Raw genomic sequence first — 23,197 nt, 5'->3', positions numbered from 1 at the left:
AGCACAGTCTCTAGAACTCTAAATTTGTTTTTCATTCTTCAGCTGATTATTTCCTCCATGAGGACTTTGCATTTTGCCATTTCATTTCCAAAAGTTCTCAGTAAGAAATCACTTGTGTTTGGATATCCAAGAGAATTCACATCAGGGCTTCCTTGTCACATGCATATTTGCTTACACAAAAAGCTCCAAGGCTTTCTGCTATATGATCCTTCATTACAAAAATCTGTGACAACATAGTTATTATAGTTACTAATTCCACCCGGGAAAGACATTCTATTAACCTGTTATTTTGAATAAAGTCTTCTAGTATTCACTGTTGTTCAGCCATGTTGGCTTTTATCTGGACTTGTTGAAATCTTACTTCTTAACTGAGCAGTTTGCATCAGTTTCTCCAATACAGCATCTTGAAATGATCTCCATACGGCCTCCACAGTTTTAATTTTCAAGGACTCTTTCCAAAAGTTACTTTTTAATAAGGTAACTCTACCTGTTTTCTCATACAACTGTGTCCTGCCTGTGCAACCTCTCTGCCATTATCTTTGCTGCTGGTTACGGCAAAACATCACAGTGACCAATTTTCGTTTCATGGACAGTCTCAGTTACAGCCACACAACTCTGAGTCATAAACTGTTATTAACCAACAAATAAAACAACTAGTCAAAAGAATTTATCTTGTCACCAAAACTCAGAGTCTGAGAAAGTATTACTGGATACATTAATTTTAAACTTCTGCAAAGTGTAGTCCAGTATTTAATACTCACTTCAGTCTTTCTGCTCCATTGTAAATTCCTCTGTGACCCTAGAGTGCTTTCTCATTGGGTAAGATGAAAAATGTAAACCTAATGGCTTTAATGAGAGAACCCTTAAACTTCAGTGAGAACAAAGATAGAAATTTAGAATTAGAAAATTCTTACCTGGAAGACTTGATTTGTTTGGTAGCATCACTTCAACATGTTCCTCCTTCTCATCACAGGGATCCTCTTCATCAGACAGTACTAAGAAAGCCTCTTTTGGCAGACTTTCATTGCTTTCCTGCTTGGATGGTGAACCCAAACAGTTGTCTATTTTCTCTTCTAAGTCTGGGACTGTGTCATCCACTGGAAGTAGAGAACTTTTAGAAAAACAGCTCAGATCATCTTCAGCAGGTGCTAGTTTTTCCAAAATTGGAATAATGTCATCTGTTTCCATACACTCAGTATTGTCTAAGACACTTTCACTTGGCTCATCTATTGTCTTTGAAACAGTGGTTTCTGAAAGTCCTGCACTGCCTTCTTGTTTTTCCTGGTCAGCTTCCATACTGCTAGAGATGGCTGCTTCTCCAACAACCTCTTCAACAGGTACTTCTTCAGTCCTCCTTCCCTCACTAGATGAACTGGAATTAACAGGTAAATCGTTTGTTTCTACCTTCTCTTCAGAAGAGTCACTAACATCACAAACTGACTTACTTTCACCTTCTGATGGGATATCAGTCTTTCTTTGGTCCGAATTATCGTTTCTATTATTTTCTTCATGGGAGTTATCTTTGCTGCTACCAACTCCATTTTCAGCCTCACATTTTACTGCAATGTCAGTATCTTTAGCTTGCTCGGGAGTAACATTTTCTGAAGACAGCATTAGAGGTTTGGATTCTATGTCATTGACTATGTTTCCTGCCCTACTTTCAGGGCTTTTGGTCTCACTAATTTCATCACAAGCTGTTCTTCCTTCTTCAGAGTTAACACACAAGTCAACCATGCCATTAATTTCTTTCTTGTCTTCTGTACAGTCTGTATTGCTTAAAAGGGAATTTATATCCGAATCTCCATTCTCATGTTTTCCATTTAACAGTTTCACGTCAGTTGTCTTCAACAGCTCCTCTTTAACCTTATAGACAGCTTCAAGTTGCTGCCGATCACTCACTCTCATTGTTTTTCGTGCTTTAAAGACTTTTTTCTGAGGTTCCTCTGTGCTATCCATCTTAGCCCTTTAAAAAAAAAAAATCAAAAAGAATTGTGAAGATAAAAATTTATCATTGTCATATTACACTGCTTCTAAGAAAGACTGTAACGTTTGGCACGTTTTAAAGTAAAGTAGTTGAAATATTACCGACAAAACAAAGAAAGATCTGTCAACACCTGAATTTTATCTGACTTCCTAAAAAATGAAACCAAGTTTCTCTATATGCTGCACAAACACATTTATGCAAAGGTCACAGAAATCACACTACAATATCATGCATAACATTCTAATTACACATTTTAGACCACTCGTCTCGTAGTATTCTATTAAAAATAGGGATTATGCTAAGATAAGAGCCAGCAGCCTCTCTTCTCATAAAAATGTAAAAATAAACGTAAACTGATGTATCAAGAGTATTTCCATCCTTCTAAAAATATTTAATTTCTTAAGATTTAAACAGAATTAATAACGAGTAAATGACAAGACTTTTATATCAAGTCACTTTCAAGAAAACTTCATTACATACAAAGAATTTCTCAATGTATCATTAAGATAAATAAAGTAATAAAATAGGCTTTCATCCTCCATATCTCTACAATGGTTAAATGAACTTGGATTTTTAGACCACTTTCATTCAGTTTGCAGCAATACTATATTAAGACTATTTGTGGCCATAAAAACTACAGGTATTGGAGCACCTTGTAGAAAAACTTCCTCTTTCAAGGAAAACTGGTGTGTTTGCCCTCAACAGAGTCATATTCATTCCATCCACCCACCCAAGTATTAAGAAAAATAAAAGTGCTTATAAAAAGTCTAAGAAAAATGTTAGAAAAATTTATTTTACCAAATCAAAACATGGAGTTAAATCCAGCATTACCTAGGAAGCTATAATGATTTTGTTGAAATACAATAAAATCTGATTTCATGTTTCCAGTAAACAAAACAAATTCATTGAGATTTAAAAAATATTTTTCCTCATGTGGTCTTGCCTAATTGCCTAGTTTTAAAGGATTATATATGATAATGTTCATAAGCAGAAAGCAGCTAAGTTCTTACATCCTAAATGTAACTTAATAACCAAGATCTTGAATCAGCTGGTGATAACCAATTTATGTCTACTGAAGCTACAAACCATCATAAAGTTACTCCTATCAAGCATACAGCTTTATTAAGTTTCTCAAAAACATGCAAAAATTATATTAACAGTAACTAAAAGAGAAAATTCTCAAGCAATTATTTCAATATGACTTTTTTCGCCACAAGGACCGTATAGGCAAATATTTATAACACTGACACAGCAGAATTATTAGACAGAGGATGCACTTTAAATACTTAGTATGATTAATTCTGTGTCAGCCCTCAATTCATTTTCATTTACAGAGCTAAGAAATTCATTAATAAATTGCATTTGGTCTTTTCAAGTGGGATATAAATGATTTTGAAATTTTTTGGCAAAAGAAAGCAGGACTTCTGCCAACACTAGCTCAGATCAATGACAGTTTTATATGACCACAAGTTCAAGAGCATTTGGACGACCTTCTTGGGCAGGAGGAATGATTCTTGGAGTTCTCCTGTGCCAGGTGAGATACTGCATTCAATCCCTGTGGGTCCCTTACAACTCAGGATATTTGACAATTCCACAATTCTATGAACCAAGCTGCAAAATTCAGAACGCAGATGCCACAGCCTCTAAAAATTTGGTTGCACTCCATTTTGTAGCCAATCTCATCTACAGGTTTTAATTAGGCAATGCTAGATCAGCATCTCATCATGGGTCACATGCTTTAGCTCCTCTCATTTGGGTCTGCTGGATCTTTCCTAGTTTCCTAATGGTTCCTATTCGGAACAATTTTTTGTGAAGGAAATTATGTAACATTTATCCCTAACTACAATACTATACATTGCAAGGTAAGAATATATATTCTAAAGTACAATATGAATTCTACTGTAAACCCCACAATCATGACACACATTACAATTCTAAGGCTTACTTTATACTTAACATGACTTGAGAAAAAGAGGGACAAAGCACACAGCAAAGCAATTTTTAGTATTTCCTTTTAACTTAACAATGAACTTCCCTTACACTTTTTTCAGTTCTTTTCCGCAAAACAATCTCGAATCCTCAAATCTGAGTTAGTGATAGTACTTAACACTTTGACTTACACCTCCAAAACAGATGAACAAATTTTGACAAAAAATTGTATCAGGTCTATTTATGGACTCTCAGTAATACCATTATGGCTTTTTTTGCCATTCTGACCTAGATTTTCTGAACTAGATTGTCTACTACTGCACTGCAACTAGTGGGAGCAAAATATAACACCTACAGAAACACTGATCTGAAACCCCACTTTACTTGAATTGAAAAAAGATTCTCATCACTACCATTTTCAGTCAGATGACTTATGACCCCCAGGTGAGCTGTTAATGCCTTTCCAGAACTGTCTACATGCTAAGTACAATTTCTTCATATTCCTTCAGAAGAGAGTAACTCTAGTGCAAAAATTTTAGACCTGAAGGGTACAAAAAGCATGGAAAAATCTCTAGTATTTTGGAAGTGCAAGAGCAGTTTTGGAAGCATATCCCTTCTGTCTTCCCAAGAACTTCAAATGGAAGGCAGACATTTTCACATCATTATAAAAGCATGTGTGAGAGTGTCATGTAATAGAATACTGACCACCATACTAGAATAGAATACATACCATCATGTTCCATGCATATAAACCCCTATAACCAACACACATGCTGTTACAAATTTTTATCTTGTAGAGGCAATTTTGGGAAAAAAAAAAAAATAAAAAAAAAATAAAAAAAAAATAAAAAAAAAATAAAATAAAATCAGGCTTTTCTAACCTTGAGTAAGTCCAAGAACTCCTAGTAGGAGACTCACTAGTGAGAATCCTCTGATAGCACAGTATGAGAACAGGGCCTCTGCATCAAAATTATAATAGGATAGTTTGAACTCCCAGAGTACAGTGTTTTCTTCTATAGGCATTACCCAGAATTTACGAAATACATTACAAAATTCAAAGTCTTACTTTGCCTGTGACCAGAAAATACACTAACATTAATTAACATTAATGTAACATTTACTGATGTCTTAAAATCAAATTTGTAAGTGTATCACTTGAATAACCATATAACTTATATTTGCTATTCTAATTTCCTTAAGTCATCTAAGCAGTTTTTCATTAATATTTTTTTAAATAGAGTAAATACAAAGAAAAAAAAGGACACTTCTTTTTACATTTGCCAAGAAGAGCAAGCTTAAAAAATTCAAACATCAGAATCCCTTTATATTGATGCAGCCTTACTTTTTTATTGAAAAAAAGTAAAATTGGATGAACAAGATTGAATTGCTAATATATTTTAAAATTATGTTTACTTTTCATTTTAGGATGTTATCCAAAACCTAGTTAAAAACAAAGCATTAACACAGTTCTAGACAGAACCTGTAGGAAATACACAGGCTTCTCAAAATTCCATTTTTAAATGGTTATGGGAGTAACTCATGCATATTTCCCTCAATCCCACAATCTTTTGCAACCAAAGTGTATTTGATTAAAGCTACCAAAAATATTCCACAAAAACTACTGTAACAAAATTATAAGCATAGATGAGATGAACCAGTGTTTTGGTTCATCTTTTAAGAGCGCAATATCTTGTACCAGGGCAGACCAATCTTTAAGCATTGCCAGCCATACCCACAAGGGAGCACAGTGCAGCCAAAGAACAGATCTCATGTGAGAGCTGAGTGAAAGGAAAACAAGTCAATTGGTAGCCAGTCCAGACAGGCTTGGTCACACCAGTGTAAGTCAGTCATCCACCATCTGATAAATACTGGTTTCCAGTCTTCCAAAGGGGCAAGGTGCACCCCTTCAGAGAACAACAGAGCAAACTACATGAATTCAGCCTTGCTCAAATAAAACTTACCAAGCTACAAGTATTCTAAATGAAAGCATTTTGGTAGTCTCCCTTTATAGTTAACACCATGAAGTTCAGCTGTGTTTGTTAAACACCTCCCTTATCCGATGTTTGGGTTTTTTCTTTTTTTACTCATCGTGTGACCAAGTCACAAGGGGGAAACCAATGGCCCAGGCACCAAGCCAACAGAGGAGCACCTTTTATTTCAAAGAATGGCTTCTGTATGCATCAGCACAAAATGACTCCAGCATGTACAGCTACCTGTGTAAGGGTTAAATGCTGCAAATAAAGACTAGGCTTTGGGCTGATTTTTTTTGTTTTGATTTTATTAAAGTCAACAATTTTGACAGACCAACATACACGTTACATTCATTTGTTTAGATATAAAAACTCCCTTTTTCATTTTAAGCTTCAAAGTCATATATAATTAGTTCTGTGAGACACGAACACATCATTAGGCACCTCTCTCCAAAATTTAGAAATTCTTCTCATGACAAAATGTATGCTAAATGGCACAAAAGGTGCGAGTGCGGCTAGGAATATGGGAAGGTCTCTTTTCTGAGCCAATTAAAAAGTTTTCCCTCTACTTTCTCATTTTTTATTATTCTCACTCTGTCAAGAGACCACGGCTCGATAGCGAGAAAGGATTGTATTAGCTGGCATGCATCAGCCTGTGATCGTGTGCTCAGGTAAGCAGCCCATGAGCTGCTCAAAATGACAAACCAATCAGCAAGGAGCTGCCTGAATCCTGCCTAGTGACAGGCAGCAGACAAAGGCAAGGTCACTGGAAAATGAGGGGGGCAGGGAGAAGCTGCAATCTAAGCAATGGTGAGTAATGGGGTTTGCATGACATCATGGGTCTAGAACAGCACCAGCAGCAAAGGGCTCCTGGAGGGCATGCAGCACTAGCCACATGCGCCACAACCATAAAACGTTTGCCAAAGCACAAGAACTACGTGGAAGAAGTAAAGTTTGCTGATAATCAACATCAGTGCTCAAATGTGCAGGCCTACTTCAATGTAGCATAGCCAAATCAAAGAAAGTGAAGCAGCAAATGGTCATGAGCATTGTGTTCTAGATGGAGAGTTCCAAAGAATAAGAGTGGTGAATAAAACCTACCTTTTAAGTAGTGGTTCATAAAAAGCAGTTTTCAGTTGAAATCCTCCATAGCAATTTTGATATAAGTTGTCAGAAATTTAAAAACTATTTTCAAAGAAGAAAAAAAATACTGTTTGAGTCCTATTCTTATAAAAGGTGTAATTAAATAATGCGCCAATAATTTGGTTTTCTATCAGTAATACAAGTCTGCTGAGCTGGCTGAACGGAATACACACCACCAGCCTAGTGAGCTCCACATATAACTGTGCCTTTGTTTTTAAATGTAATAAACAAAACAGAGATCACATGATTATCATATGTGCAAATAATAACTCTTCTAGCATACCACAGACTATTTGAGGTTTTGTCCCTTTTAGGCTAAAGTTATGTTAGTGTTAGCTAAGAGTAGAGAGAAAAATGTATCATTTTCTAATAAAAAAATTCCGTCACCACCCTGTCCTATTTCACCTAGTGCACACACGGCAGAAGGTGGTGAACTGTAATTAAAAACCCCTTCAGCTCCTTTGTCCCCGCCACATCTCGAAGAGCGGTTCGCAGCGCGGGCAGCGAGAGGCACGTCCCCCTGCGGCAGAGCCTTGCAGTGCCGCGGGCGCTTCCCAGGGGGCGCCCGCGGGGCCCCGCAGCCCGCGCCGCGCCGGGACGGACCCGCAGGCCCGCCTCCCATTGGCTGAACGCAGCAGCCGCGCGGCAGCCAATCAGACGGGAGCGCCTTACATTCCACCCAGCAACAAGCCCCACGCGGCGGGCGTCGGGCGCGGGCACGAGCGCGGGGGCGCGCGTTAAACCAACGGGATTTTCCAAACGGCGCAGTAGAAAGCCAGGGAGCTTCCCGTCTGACACCTCGAGTTGCACAACGGCGCTGACCCACGAGTAGGGGTGCACAGCCACGATAAGGAACAGGTGTTTAATGCGCTGGGAGCATTTTTAGGCTAACACTGAATTCTTGCGACGTTGAATGCTAAATCAGAAAAACTGCTGAGATCCAACCTGGGTTCAAGGATGGCAGCTGGAAAACCTTCCTTTCTTCAGATCCTATGCAGTACCACTGATTTTTTAGTATTCCAACAGAAAATTAGCGTTTTGACATGACTGCGGTATGACTTCTGCCTTGAAAGCAGAGGTCAACCTCCCCCACCTTTGCGAACTGCCTTCTGAAATTCAGCAAAAGACTGGGCCCACATGTGTATCTATGCCTAAGAAAAACACCCGCCTATATGGTTAAAGCCTTCTTAAATCAGAGTAAACTCACAGTACATTTTCAAAGAGGTTGGTCTTGTTTATTGTATATGTGATATTGTCATGTACAAACTTGACCTATGCTCTCATCACCTTGGTGTCACAGGAAGTTAAGCACTTCTCTACCTCAAAAGGATAATAATAACTCCTCTGACATTGGCTCATGAACCTGTTTCTCATACCGAATTTTCGAGTTTTTTCCCCATGAGGCTTTGACGCCTTGCGGGAAAAATTGATTCCTCGTGGGACAGAGATGACTGACAGGTCTATTGACATGGCTAAGGTATTTCATCTGCTGCTGGCTTTGCAGAGTTGTTCTTACATGTTCATCACTTAGTGCCTAAAAACTGCATTCTTTCGAACATAGCAGAATGAAAAACAAGTGGGGAGTCTTTCCTAGACAACTTTTACAGGCAACTGAAGTCCCTTAGAAACACTCATTATTTAGCACATGGAACTGAAGCTGGTTCTCCAAGAAGAGTTTTATCTTTTTCTGATACTGAATTTTAACAGCTGCTTAGATTATTAAATTAATAAAACTGCATGACTGGAACTCAGCCAGAGCAACAAGGCTGTGATAATGTGTTTTCTTACTTCCCACAAGTGTTAGATATTTCAGTTATTATCAACAACTCAAAACATCAGCTTTCAATTCAGCTGTGACATCTCCAAACAGTAAACAAATCCTGCTGTTTTAAACAGTGGTAACAGCAAAATTCAGCTTTCTTACAGAAAGATTTTTTAGAGCACAAGTTAAAACACTAAGAAAGTTTGGGTTTTTTTCATTAAAAAAAAAGAATTTACTGAATATGAAGCTGAATTTGTGCATTTAAAGATATATTTGATGAACATTATTATACACAGTCTCAGTGTTATATTACAGTTCCATCTCTGGCACAGGATAAACAGCTTGAATTTCCTTACTGTTATCCTTGATTATGAGTAGGACCTAATAATTCCATAAATGTGGTCACTAACTGCCAAAACACATCGACAAAAGTCACTCAACTTCTGATATTCCAAACTTAAAACCTGAAAAAATTGTTCATGCATACAGATAAAAATGAGACACTCAGTGGAAAAAGAAGAACCTTAGAAAAAATGCAAAATGTTCTGATCATGCTTAGGCTTTTCTAGGCATTATAAAATACCGTATTTTTTCCTTATTTATAAATTTTAAATGTTTAATTTTAAGCAATTCAACAGGCTACAACTTTGACACGGTATCACTAACATATGCACATTTTTATCTCGTTTTCTGTTACATAAAATGCAGAACAGTATTGTAATGAAAAAACTAACATATTTACCCTGAACAGTCTATTGTCTAGACTCCAGACTAGTTCCCGTATCACATATGCCACTAGCTGTAGCAATGTAACATCAGCTTTCCAGCTGCCAGCTCAGTGACATCAGAATTCAGAGGAGAGCTACCTGATGCTGACAGTGGTCCCAAGAGTCACTTCTCAAATGCCACAAGAAGCAGAAATGAAAAGAAAATTCGCAACAAAAGACGTGATGCTGCATTGAAATGTTCCCAAGTGTTTGCCACCCATATAAGCACCTTTTAGGAGGGTTTTTTACAAAGATTGTGTTTTCTCAGGAACAAAAAATCAAGTTTAAAATGGAACCAAAGCAGCGGTTGTAAGTTGGGTGTTGGAACGGTTATCAGTATTTCTTTCCTCGGGGAAGACACCGTTTCTCGGCAGGGGCAGCACACCTGCTGCCTCACCCACACCAGACCTGCCCAGCACAGGCACAGCACGCAGGATGGAAACGCCATCCTCACGCCAGGGTGCGAGGAAACCAGCTCTTCCATCAACTCATCGAGCTGAAGCCTGGTGGGGACTCTGAGATGTTCGAGGCAGGGAGTCTGTTTCCCAAGGATGAGTATTCTTTCAGTGAGTGTCTGAGGCAGGCCAAGGCAGCACCACGGCAGCCATCTTGTCCTCTCGTCGGCTCCCTACCCGAAGGCAGGGAGATTTGCATACCCGCTCGGGATTGGCTGCCGCAGAGCTGCTTTGCATAAGCCAAATCTGCCCGGCAACAGGCTAAAAATAGCGCGCGCTGCCGTGGGAGCGGCACTGCGGCGGGGCGGGAGCGCGGCTCGGCCACGCGAGGGGCCCAGGCACGCGCAGCCAGCCCGACGTGACGTGACCTGAGGGCGCGGTGCTCTCAACTCCCTCACCGGTCCGGTGGGCCTTTTTCAATGACTAAAATAAATTCTGCAGTAATTCTCTTTTCATATCAAAACAAGCTATTGTAATCTGCACACTGTCTTCATTCTCAGTTTTCTTTCTAAGCAAGTTGGAACAGACACCATTTTACTCTAATACCCCATGTCGGTTTGGTGAGGTGGCAATGGAGTAATCCACAACACCTGCAACAAATGCCACCTAATCCTTACAAGATGTGGACTCTTACACAAAGTTCTTGGCTCCCGAGTTACCCCTTGTTAATCGCATCTCACCAGAAACACACCTGTACCATTCCTCCACTTGAAACTAAAGACAGTGTGGGATTTAGAAGGGCAAGCAGGATGAACTAAGAAAAGAAGCTCTGTAACTAGAGAAGGCATTTTAAGAATAAACTTTAGATACAAAACGAAGTCAGTAAGCACAAAAGCTTAAAAACACTATGTACATACAAGTTCTATGATAGTAACTCCAGCAGTAATCTGCATATACATAATTTTACGACTTCAACCTACAAAACAGGAATCATCTACGGAAATTTCATTTTCAGCAGTACTGAACTGATAGCATAAACTCTTCTGACTGCAATAGAAGCAAATAAAGAGGTTTCCACACCTTTCTATTCAACACATCCGCCCTCGGCTTTCTGTTTCACGGAACTGGTAAAGGCAGGTGAGAGCCAGCATTTTAAGATGAATGAAGCCTCCAGTGTGTCTACCCTAGCTCTTTGGCAGCCTGAAACCTGCCATCTGATACATAAGGTATCAGATACATAGACACTGCTAGAATGAGAAAAAAAGGTATTCTCTCTACAACTGTCACAATTAAATAAGGAGAGCAGGAAAAAAGTGGCCAAAGCAAGTGGTTGGTCACAGTGACCACTGAAGACAGACGGTATCTTCTGAATGACTCAACAAAATAGAATCACAAAAATTAAATAGAAATCCCAACTGGAAGTAAGTGAAGTAAGACAAAAATCTGCGCATAAAACAGCTTCAAAATAAAATTAGGGGGGAAACCCCAGCATCACTACCACCAAACAAACGAAAATACATAAATTTTCTTGTGAAACTTACCGTTTACCCAAACTTTATTAGCTGTACTTAGTGTTAGGACTGTCTGTCGCAAGCATTCTTTAAGGAAAGGTAGCTTATTGCATAGATGTTAATTAGCTGCTCCTAATGCATTTTACTAGAAACTGTGTCTCCTACCACAAGACATATTTCATTTATCAGAGGCTAAATGTTTTGCAAAGGAAACGAATGTTACAAAATGATGGGAACTAGAAAAGAAAATGCCAACCTAATATTCTATTCATTACTAGATACAGAAGAAAAAAACCACAATATTAATGTGCATGACACATTGTATTAATATGCTGAGGATCCCAGATAATGCAGGTAATTCATGTTTTTACAGCGATCATCAGTTGCTTTCTAATAAAGTTCTATGGCAGTCAATTTCTTACTGTACAAAGCATGCAACCAGAGTAAGATTGATTTACTCTAGTAAAAGTCTATAATGGTGGAATAAATTCTCTTGAGTCAGTGGGTGGACAATTATTTTTCTGTATTTGCTCTTAGGCAAAGATTTGTCACATGTCACACTTGTAAAGACTCCTAACAAAAATTACCCGATGTGTGACCCAAATGGTCCTTTAAATGTTTCATAACCTAATACGTAAGCAACCATTGCATGGATGATTTCTTAACTTCAGCATGTCTAGAACAAGCTCTAGAGACACAGATTGCCAGATTTAATTCTTTGCTAAGCTGCCCAAGGAACAGGAAGCGCGCCGTAAACCTACAATTTTTTTATGTAGGTCCAAGAAATGAGTGGTAAGAGAAATAGAACTAGCTTTTAAAGGAGCTTTAAATCCAACAAGTAGCCTGAAAGGGTACCAATTCTTACTGTATTCTTCCCTTCTAGAACCTTTGACACACCCACTGACTCACCATACTTGCTGCATGGACAGCAGATGTATGATGTATGTATATGCCATTTCCCTGACTTGTTAGGAGACAAAACGCAATATCCTAGATTCAATTGTTACCATGTAAGAGACACTCTTTTCTCATTACTGTCTTATTGCCACACTTCCAAATTCAATACCAGTAGGAATAAATTTGAAATGATGCCTCACTCGTTTTAAGTGGCACAGTTGTATTGATCCATATCAGCAGCACCTTAAGCAACAAAGCACAGTATGTTAATTTCTGAGGTGCTTACACCTAATGCTAATAATTCTTGTTAACTCACATACTCTGAAAAACAAAGATGATTAAACAAAAACAAAGGAAGATGAGAGTAATGCCCTGCAAGTAATGTCACAGTTGATGGGAAAAATCATTTTTTTTATCAAGGAGGGGCTAAAGTTTGGCTGAAATCAGTTGGTAGGTAAAGAACCAGGAAAACACAGGACTTGTGTGTCAATATAAGACAGATGCTTTTTTTCTTAACAGAGAGAACATGATTCATTGAAACAACCTCCCCAAGGATGTGGCAAAATCCCTATCACTAGAGGTTTTCAAGATGCAATTCGACAGGATGCCAGATAATCTCACCTAGGCCTTCTTTCCCAAGAAGGACCAGACAACTCATCTTTCAAGGTCATTTCCAATCTAAGATACTCTATGAACTAAGCTGTACAACTGATTTAATTACCAGAAGATCAGTATTAGCTGTCAGATATTAAAACGCCTCTAAAATGGGGCTTTTCAAGGTGGTCAGATAACTACTCCACCAGTCTTCTGAAGAACTGCTACATCTTCAACAAGAGAGAGAAGGTATTCAAGGCAAGCAATGATCTACTAATAAGCTAAGTCATCAAAAAACAACAGAAAACCCCATCTTCTTTGAATATATTATATATCTAGGCATATTTTATATACTTCATGCATTTTGTATTTATATAGATACATATGGCTGAGGAAATCATGATCAGATGGCTTACAATAACAGAAATCTAAAATGGTAATTAGGTTATGAACTTGAGGATCTAGTTTTATTTGCATAGGGTTTTAAATGTAATTCTTGTATATGGAAACAATAGATCATCAGGCTGAGATAAGCGCAAGTAAACTTATCTTTAAGGCAATTTTCTCCCAGAAAAACAAATTCATCTTGTTTGCTATCTCTGATAAGATATGCAAAAAAATTAGTACACCTAAAGTAAGATTGTTTCTAAAACTTTATTTCTAATTCATATAAGACAGAATTTTATCACACGTGAGATATGAATTCCAAGCACCTCACTTCCCCCTCTTTGGTCAACCAATAGAATTAGTGGCTCATTTTGCATATTTTTCTTTAATTCATTTTTTTTTGACTGGTTAGTCTTCTGACATGGCAATATAAACTATTCATTGCTGTTAAAAATATTGATAAATATATTTAAAGACACTGCAAAGAGTATCAAGTTTGACAGGCTCATACAAAGATATTTTCGATTTTTATTTATGAATATCCATAATAACAATGTAGATAAACAGGATGTCAAATAAAAATTGCTATGAATGTCTTTGTTTTTAGGGCAAGGCACACTGCAAGGCCCAAGAATCCCATTCTAGAAGGGAAACATTATTTTCCAAAGTCCAAGCTAGGGGACACCAAGCAACAGACAAAGTCTAAGTGTCTGTCAAAAACATAACGCTTTTTAGGGTGGGTTTTTAAATTCTAAGAATTCACATGAATTCATCAGGATAAACTTGAAGTGCAATGCAATACAACACATTTTTTGTACAAGCTGCTCATACCTACAAAACTTGATTAAAATGAGCATTCTTAGAATTTCCACAAATTTAAACTGTGTTTTCATACACAGGTTTCAACCATCATAACCCATCTTCCACATGCAAAATCTTATTTCAGAAGAATGTTCAAAACATCTCACAACAACTAAGAAGTTAATTTCAAAATATGGTGCAACAAGGAAAAATATTGGAATTTGTATTATTGAGATATAATGAAATACTTTTTTCTCCCCATTCTGCAACTGCAGCCCGTGTATGACTAATCAGTATAATTCTGCATCAGCTGGGAGGACAGGTCAAGGAATAGGAAAACTGGAGTTTATTGTTACTATAATATAAAATGTAAGACCCAAATATTTGGTAGAAAGTCTTGTTTATCACTAGAAAAACATCAATTTGCAAAGTAAGTTTTATTGCCGGGTTTTTGTTTCCCATCCCTGACAAAAGCAGTTTAAAGGTTCACCAAAATGGGGAATAAATCTGTGTAAAATTTCATGGAAAAAATATAAATTTATTTAGAAATCCTGCTTCAGACAGACTCACTTTACAGCAGCAGTGCTGCTGTAAACATTCACTGTATTCATCTGTAGCTACCAGAGACTACCACAGTTGCTAAGCAACATCTTAGTTTCATCTCAATTTTGATATCTGCCATTTTGGCATATTCACTGGAACCTTACTTATTCTTTAAATAACCTTATCTCATTCCACTCCTTTCACAACTGTTTTATGAAATGCAAACAGATTTTTCAGAGGGGAAAAGGAGGTGGGAGAAAAAGCTTCAATTTTCCTATGCTTTTCTGAGTATCTATGTGTAGATGAAATATCTTAGAATATTTGCATGTGCCAAGAAACAGCCATCATAGTGCTACAGAAACCTCACAGACATTCAGCAATCGTCTTGCCTTTTCTTATTTCTGGTTTCTCCACCTAAATTAAGCAAGGACAGGAAATTGAGAATTTCATGCTAACAGGAATATCAAAAAATTCATACCACAGAGCAATGAACATATTATCTAGATTTATTCTACAACGGAGTAAAATACGACTCTGATACATGAGATTGAACCCCCTCAGTTAAAGAAATGACACATGAGCCCATACATGTTCTCTTTCTATCTTACAAATAAAAGGACCAATATAAATGACTTTCAGTGACATCAAACAGCAGATTTCACAGTGGCAGGAAAAGAAAAAAGACTGCAAAAATCCATGCAGTCAACACATTTCTGAGGATAATATTGCTATGAGGTTACAGCTCCTTGAGAGACTGCCCACACTGACTGTCCTCTAATCCAGAGTGGTTTCCCACGTAACAAGACAGCATCCTATGCCCTGGACAGCTACTCTGCACACTTTGCAAACATTCAGAAGAGGCAACAAGCTTTTTAGAATTTTAGCAGAACGAGAACTGCCACTGCTGTGCAGTACCATCTTTAATAGTTTAGTCAATATCCATACACAGTCCTCTTCTGTCCTTATTAAGCAGCACTTAAGCATTAAGAAGTACTCTTCAATATCTTCTTAAAAGGGTGCTGTTACATTAACTAAATACTGTGGCATCTCCCTTTGGTTTAAGTAAGGATGGAGGAGAAAGAGGAGAGGATGTAATGCTATAATTAGGTGTAGACTTTTGTGATGAGAACTGTAAATAGCTATGTTTTTATGAAATACTAAGTAAGTAGAATCATGCATGCACTTCAGGCAATGGTTCTTCAAATCATTGCCTTCAAATGATCAGGGAAAAAAAGCAAGTGCTTAATTACCCATTTGAAATAGAGATGGCAAACCTAATGTTACCCAAAGTCTCAAAGATGTAGAGTAAAAAAATCAATTATCTAAAAGCAATCCAGCTATTGGACTTTTTCATCTTGCAATATGAATCTTAATAAAAAGGAGTCAATTAGCAAGTGCTGTATCACTTTAGCTGCTAAGTACTATTTATTTTTTGTGCTGTGGGATGACCAAATGTCAACAGCCATTTCTGTAGCAAAATCCTAGTATAAAGAATGTGAAGTATTTTCTGTGAATTACAACTTGTTAATATTACAAAGGAATGTAGACTTCTAAACATAGGAAACTGAAATTAAAATCTGTAGTCTGAAGGAATTTCTCTTCCATAATGATTGAAGAATCCATATTTGTGTTTCCTTAGTTTCTTAAGTCTAAGATCCTGGAAGAAGGAAGCAGGAAAAAGATAGGCAAAGTATTCTCTTGACCACAGCAGTCAGCAGTTCTCATGCTAGGTTTCTTAGAGGATACAAAAGCAAAATAAAAAGGAAGATTGAAGTGATGTTCCATCTAGTCAATAAAGACCTTTGTCTTTTAGATTAAGAAGCTACAGGCCTCAAATGAGATCAACTTACACTTCCCGAAGTATTTTTTATGTCTGTTTACTGATGACCCCAATGAGGTTTGCCAGTATGCAGGATGCACAAATAATTCTGGAAGGCTTTCCTGGCTTTAAACTTCACATCTAGGATTACAGGTTTTATTTTTTTTTTCCTGATGAATTATTTTCAAAGCCACCATAAGCCCAAGTTTGCTTGGTTACTCAACACCATCACCTCTGCATGGTTGCTGGCAGCAAATGTGTGGACAGAAGTCAGCCAGCAACACTTTGTTCATGCGGACTAGTGACATCATACACACTAACTAAGGAAATGCACCTAGATATATGATCTGTTTAGGACACCGGAAAAAATAGGTCTAGAGCCACCTCCAGTGCCAGTGTTGCATTCCTAAGTGGAAAGAATGGAAGTGACCAAAAGCAGAATGCGATTTCTTGCAGTAATGAGGTCATTGTTTTGCTTGCTGATGCAAATTTCCAAAATAAAGAAAACAATATTACAAATTCATGAAGCATTGATAGTCTGCACAGAAAATCAAACTTACATTTCACAGTATCATATAATATCAAAAAAGGAGCTGCAAGTTTACCACTACTGATAAATTATTTGGCAATGATTTTGCCAGAACAGTGAGTAAAAAGTTTTTGAGTCTGGTCCCAAAAAACAGTGGCCAGGCTGTAGTGATACTGTCCAATTCATTTATGAGTTGGTAGTACTTGGTCTGCAAAAGACTTCTTTTTCAGTGAAGAGTTCAAAGCACTTCTACAAAAAACATCCTTTATTTTACTGTTTTTCGGGGGGGAAAAGCAGCTATGAAGGAACAATCCAGTAATACCATTTCAGAAACACAGAAGTACATGAAGAATTTATACAGCTATTTTAGACTGCTTGCCTTCAAAGAAATTTCATTAGAAATCATATGGAGAAAAATGCATCTGCACAGTCACTCAGGGCAACCATTTACAAGAAACTTCATTTTTCTTGCCTAGAAGTTTCCCAAATATGACCCAGTTAGATGCCAGATGCAGAAGTAAGAGTTATACTTAAAAATGCCTCCATTGATAAAATGTATGAAAGCCACAAAGGGAAGCATCTTCAATTCTGACCATTTAAGGTTTGCTGTAAGTCAACCTCCGGAAAGTTCTGCCCAGAAGCCTTTAACATCAAAAGCAACACTTGCCCACAGTCTGTCTCTTGCCTAGTGAGTCGGCAAACCAAAATACTTGCTTGCTTCCTGGACAGGCTGCAGTTTCACCTCATCCCAAAAAATCAAAGACTAGATTTCTCTTTGAATGAGTGAAGAATCATTATACATCCTTTCTTCAGGTGCTGGCACATAGCATAGCTGAACTATTTCCTGGTAATTTTTCAAACTAACTACAGACTCTCCTGATGAATTTGTATGCATGACCACCTCTCCCAGGCTTGCATTTGTAACCATAAAACTATTTTATTTACATACCCCCAAGGTGAATATGACAGGTCATAATCATTCTCGTGCTCTTTGCCAGTACCTCTCCTTATTTTTTGACACTGTAAAAAACCAACACAGACAACAGGACTGCAACCTGCATTGATGCATAATTCACATCATCAGCATTTAGTGGTACAACTTCCTTACTTTCTCTGTATGCTACAGAATTTCAGTCCCTCCACCTTACCTGTCTGTTTTGGGCTTTAGCTATCAATTTTGTCTGTGTGATCCCCACTTACTTCCAGGACAGAGTGCCCCGTCAAACAAATATATTTTATGCTAGATGGTCTATAGATGTATAAATCCGATTATGGTGTGCAAGGGTAGTATATCTATTTTAATAAATCTAATAAATGGTGTTTTGGTCTCACTAAGTAGATGATCCTAATGACTCTTACAGAGTCAATCTTTCCATACTCTGTAAGTTAACAAAAAGTAACTATTTTACAATACCAATCAAACTTTACTTGGCGCATGATTACTTTCCTCTCCCCTTCAAAAGCTTTAAAAATAAATTTAATGTTTTATTGATACAGGGTTTGGGATAGGGAAGTTGTTATTTAAGGAGTAACAAGTTAATCCTCCATTATTTTTCTCCAGACCTTTAAAAAAAGTCTTCAGGGTCTTCCTCAATCCCAGCTTTATACTGACTTACTGGGAGGGACATATCAGAAAAGTATTCTCAGCCAATTCTTTAAAAACTCATGGATGCAGATTACAAAGACCTCCTTATAACCTTTGCTAAGAAATATCTATTAGGGAATCTTCAGCATCTTCCTTATAACATCAAGGCTTCAAAAACTGGAGTTACCTACATGACCTTATAATAGAATCTCACTTTTATCTAAAAGAACCCCCAAAAATATTTACTGTGATGTACCTATTTTTCTTTCACTATGAGTCTGTTATCATCACCTACATTACTGTTAGAATTCTCAATTCTTAACAAATCTCACTTCTGTTATCTCGTTTACCAGTCAAAGTTTTCCTCTTAGGAATATTTTATTATAATCAGTTTTCTTCATTTTTCATGCCCCACTCAATGCCATTTCCCCTTCACCATCATCACACTCACACTTCAAAGAAAGGAAGGAGGGGCCCAAAACTGCTTCCTTGATATAGCAACGAAAGCAAGACTGGTTCTGACGGAATTCGACATTTATGGAAAACTTAATAGTTGTTAAAGGTGACTTGTAGTGTCATTTATTTGGGGAAATTTACCATACATATGTGTTTGCACTCTATCACACACAAGCCCATTTTTATACTTTTTGTAGTCTGGACATGCATATAAGCAGACTTCTAGATGACAAGCAAAATTTTGTCCATATCAAATCTTAAGTTAACACTAAAAAATTATCAAAAGTTTCAAAGTATATGAGCTAACTACAAACTGCAACTCATTTGGCCCATATTGTAGGCATGCAGCATTTTTCTCTGCCATATGAATGCAGAAGTTTACTTTTCTCTATTATGGTTAAATTCCCCCCTCTGCAATATCAACCAGTTACAGTTCTTGTTCCTAGCATATTTACTCTATAGGCCGTAATTCCCAGGCCCTTTCAGAGTGCCTCCAATACTTTCAATAGCTATCACTGCCATTTAAAGCCCTAATAATTTATCTGCTTACTTTGTCCTTCTATCTCTTTAGTTTCATTCTCTTCCATTAATCTTATTTTTCCTTCAACCAAAACAGGCCTGTCTACTTCCAGTTCCACATCCCTATCTTGAGCTGATGTCCGCCTTTAAGTGGCCATGTTTTGTTGGCTTGTTCAGGCATCCCCAATTCTCTCTTTTCTCAAGTCATTGACCATCCTTTCAAATAAATTTCTTCTACCATCTCTCCAGTCTTCCAAGCTGTCACTACTTTGACTTGTAAAATAGAAACAACGCACATATTTGTGCAGAACTAGCACATCTGCCCCATGCAGCCATTTCATGCACTACATGCATAACCACAATAGAGCGTATTATGTAATTAGCACTTAAATTCTGTTAAAATTTCCTGCTCTAAGGCAAGGTTATTGTCTTCTCGAGGGGAGATCATAAAAACACCATATTTTGATCTAGTTCCTTTCTTATGAGAAGAGCTTTTAAAAATGTACATATAGGCATTTAAGAAAGTATATGTACTAAAAGATACATGGACAACAGTTCAGTATCTAATTCCTCTAACAGCTTTGTAATCTCAAGAAGAAGAAAATCAAACTATAACCAGGACAATGAAGATCCTTTATAACATCATGAAGCCGAAACACAATTGGTGGATTCAACTTTGTCAACTATGCACCCTTTCCAGGCTAAGCTCTCACGATTGCTAAGCCTCCATGTGCATCAGCTAGTGAGTGTCACTATAGTGACAAAAATAGCACACTAGCAAAGCAGTAGAGGTTTGAATCAAACAAAAAAAGTAACATTACCAACAAAAACTACATACTCCAATTTTGAATATTTTTAAACTACTTAGTTTTACTAAAGTAAATAGTCTACAATAATTTCCAAGTAACATCCCCCCTAAAAACAGCAACCCCAATATAATTACAGCCAGAACAAATGACTTTTGGGTTTTCCAGAAAATGCCACTTATAATCAAATTTAATTCCTGGCATTGTGCCAACGGGGGGGGGGGTGAGCACTTAAATGAAAAATTAACTTCAAAATCCTCTGAAACATGAATGCAGAAAACGAGTTGATTCTCTTACCTGGTGAGAAGATAGCACGTGCAAAATGAGCTTCCTCCTCTGAGTAAGCCACTGACATGCAGCTCATTTGCATAAGTATTATGAGCTACAAGTAGACTTCCAGGTCGGCCATCTTGATACTAAGATCTTGTTTTGTTTACACAGCAGCATGAGTACTGACTGTTAGCCAGCCTGAGCTATGCTGTTACACCTCTCAGCTGGTAGCCTACATCTGTTCCTTAAAGCCTGCTGCAATTCCTACTTCTCCACATAGTAGCTGAACATGTCAGAGTGCCCCTGCAGCTCACTGAGCATGCCACAGCCTCTAAGGAAACTGTTGCAACTGCAAGTGTCTCCAGTAGTACTCTTTGTACTGCCTTCTGTGCTGCCAACTATTAGTGCTGCAGCAACTATGTGCAGTGAAGTACCTCCCACATACCGCACAGTGTACCAACAAGCATAGATTTATTACAGCACAGCACAAGACAGCACACTGAAAAAAATCCAAGAAAGCTGAAATTTCCTCTGTATTTTCACTTACTAGCAATTTAATAGCACCTAGATTCCTTTGTACATCTTTTCATACTCCTCAGTGCTGCTTTTTCTGTCCAGAAACCAGAGTGCTCCAGCATTCCGTGTGAAGAAGTCCATGACACATGTTAGCTGCTGCCAACACGGAGCCAGACTGCAGTTACAGCTAGCTGGCGCCAGTAAAAAATTTACATAAAGGGGCCTGATTTCAAGACTAAATTGCAGCAAGATACTGCTGAGCAAAGCCTTGCCCCTCCCCACAGGTTCTAGAATATACCTTTCTAGGTATTTGCTTACTGAAAATCCAGATCCGTGTCAAAAGTCAAGTGCTGCTCTCATAGTTCATATAAATGAAAATTGACAATAGTGTCTGCAAAATAAATTTCACCTTGCAGCCTGTTTCAAGTAGGATGCTGCAGACACTGTTCACAGTCATTGTCTAGTAATAGAAGCAACACCAGAAAAATTGCACTGTGCTAGGCAAACAGGTGTTCTTAACCTAGTATTTCCAGTAGCTTGCAGATTTCCAACAAGAAATAAGTATTAGTTCCAGATAAGACAAATTCGTTTTTAACATAATACTGACAAATAATACGTGTGACCATTTAATTTGTTGTCTCTATTTCACATTTAACTTTTCTTAATTAGCTAGGTGTAGGAAGAAAAAAAAAATCTCTCAGCCAGAATTATCTTTTCAAGTACCTCTAAGGTACAGGTAGTGGCAGAAGCTTGGATTTCAGCCTCACATTGACTTTTAATAACCAATCCTTTTCCTTCCAGTCAAAGTCCAATTAAATAAATGAGTACGTTACATTTGACAAACGTTTATTCTCAAAGTCACTGTACTTTTTTTGGGGGAAAGAAAAAAGTAGGAAAGCTTTCAGAGTGTGTGTGTGTGTGTGTAAAGGATGACTCATTCGCCCCCCTTCACCTGCTGCTTTGCAAGAACTTTTAGGACATGAAAGATCCAATGCAAATAGGTATACTATTTATTACACTAGCTATAAACACAAATTCCTGACACCTTAAATAAAATCAAGTTTGGCTAGCTAACATTTAGCAATAGGCATCTGTAGTTGCAGACTGGCACCATTTAGTGAAAAAGCAAAGTAATGGAGACAGGGATGCTTATTGATTTGAACATGGCAGAGCATCTCAGGACTAGAAGAGCCTGCTCTACACCCCTGGCCTCTAATTCCCTGCATTGTTCCTCTTTAGAATGCCAACAGTGTCAGGGCTATATATAGTCGAATCATATGTCCCATTTTCTGCTGCAAGTGTATTTGCTCATGTATGGCTGGTTCTAGGTTATTTGAGCATAACACAATATGCTCGTCTGTAATGTCAAAAAGATACTATTTTTGTGCCTGAAAATGTTTAGCATTGCAATTTACTCATCTGTTGTTAGAATTTATCCTCACCTTTTGCATCCAAAACCCTAGAGCAATTTGTAAGGAAAAGCTAATTATTTTTCCAGAATGCCTGTCACATTAGTGACAATCGCTAGCATCCCTTTCATGTTACCTGTATCTTTTGCCTTGCTTTACTTCCAGACTGATTTTTATGTATGCTAGCACATCTAAATGCATGCGGAATACATATTTCAGTGATTCTGATGTCATTTTCAGAATGACTCACCGGATTAACAGCTCCTGAGCTTAAAAAGAAAGGGCACCAATGCTGCTTAAAAAAAAAAGTTTGAAAACACCTTATATTTCCCAAATATAGCCATGTCCCTACCCTCCCCTCAGCGTTATGCACGAACACCTGACTAATAGTATGGTTCTTAACACACTAAAACACATACTGCAAAAATAAGAGCCTTGGAGCATTTTCTGTCCCGGGCTCCAGTCCGCTGTGGGAAGTCCAGGCCAGAAGTTGCCGGCAGCCCCTGCGGACGAGCTCTGCATCTGCAGTCTGCGGGAAGCACCACCCCGCTTCCAGAACGTTCCGGCGGAGTCACCCGCAGCCCCTGGCTGTGCTTTCCTCCCTC

At 37.9% G+C, this 23,197-nt stretch overlaps 1 protein-coding gene across 12 annotated transcripts in view; it reads right to left on the bottom strand.

The window, feature by feature from the left end:
- Window positions 1-23,197, bottom strand: part of ATF7IP (activating transcription factor 7 interacting protein) — a 78,085-nt gene that overhangs the window by 39,833 nt on the left and 15,055 nt on the right. For 7 of the 12 annotated variants that reach the window (XR_015803852.1, XR_015803856.1, XR_015803853.1 and 4 more), the window contains one exon: window positions 915-1,963. Coding sequence is in view for 5 of the 12 variants with exons in the window: in XM_088165211.1 (XP_088021337.1) it covers window positions 915-1,956 (1,042 nt within the window). In the remaining 7 variants the exon portion in view is untranslated. Of the gene's footprint in view, window positions 1-914; window positions 1,964-4,794; window positions 4,873-6,984; window positions 7,069-20,694; window positions 21,180-23,197 lie in introns of those variants that run through there. The other 5 variants (XR_015803851.1, XR_015803857.1, XR_015803854.1 and 2 more) reach the window with 3 other exon arrangements.

The sequence above is a fragment of the Sturnus vulgaris genome, chromosome 5, assembly GCF_052056855.1.
Source record: "Sturnus vulgaris isolate bStuVul1 chromosome 5, bStuVul1.hap1, whole genome shotgun sequence".
Classification (NCBI taxonomy): domain Eukaryota; kingdom Metazoa; phylum Chordata; class Aves; order Passeriformes; family Sturnidae; genus Sturnus; species Sturnus vulgaris.
Note: the sequence above shows the minus strand (reverse complement) of the source record. Positions and strands in the feature narration are given on the sequence as shown.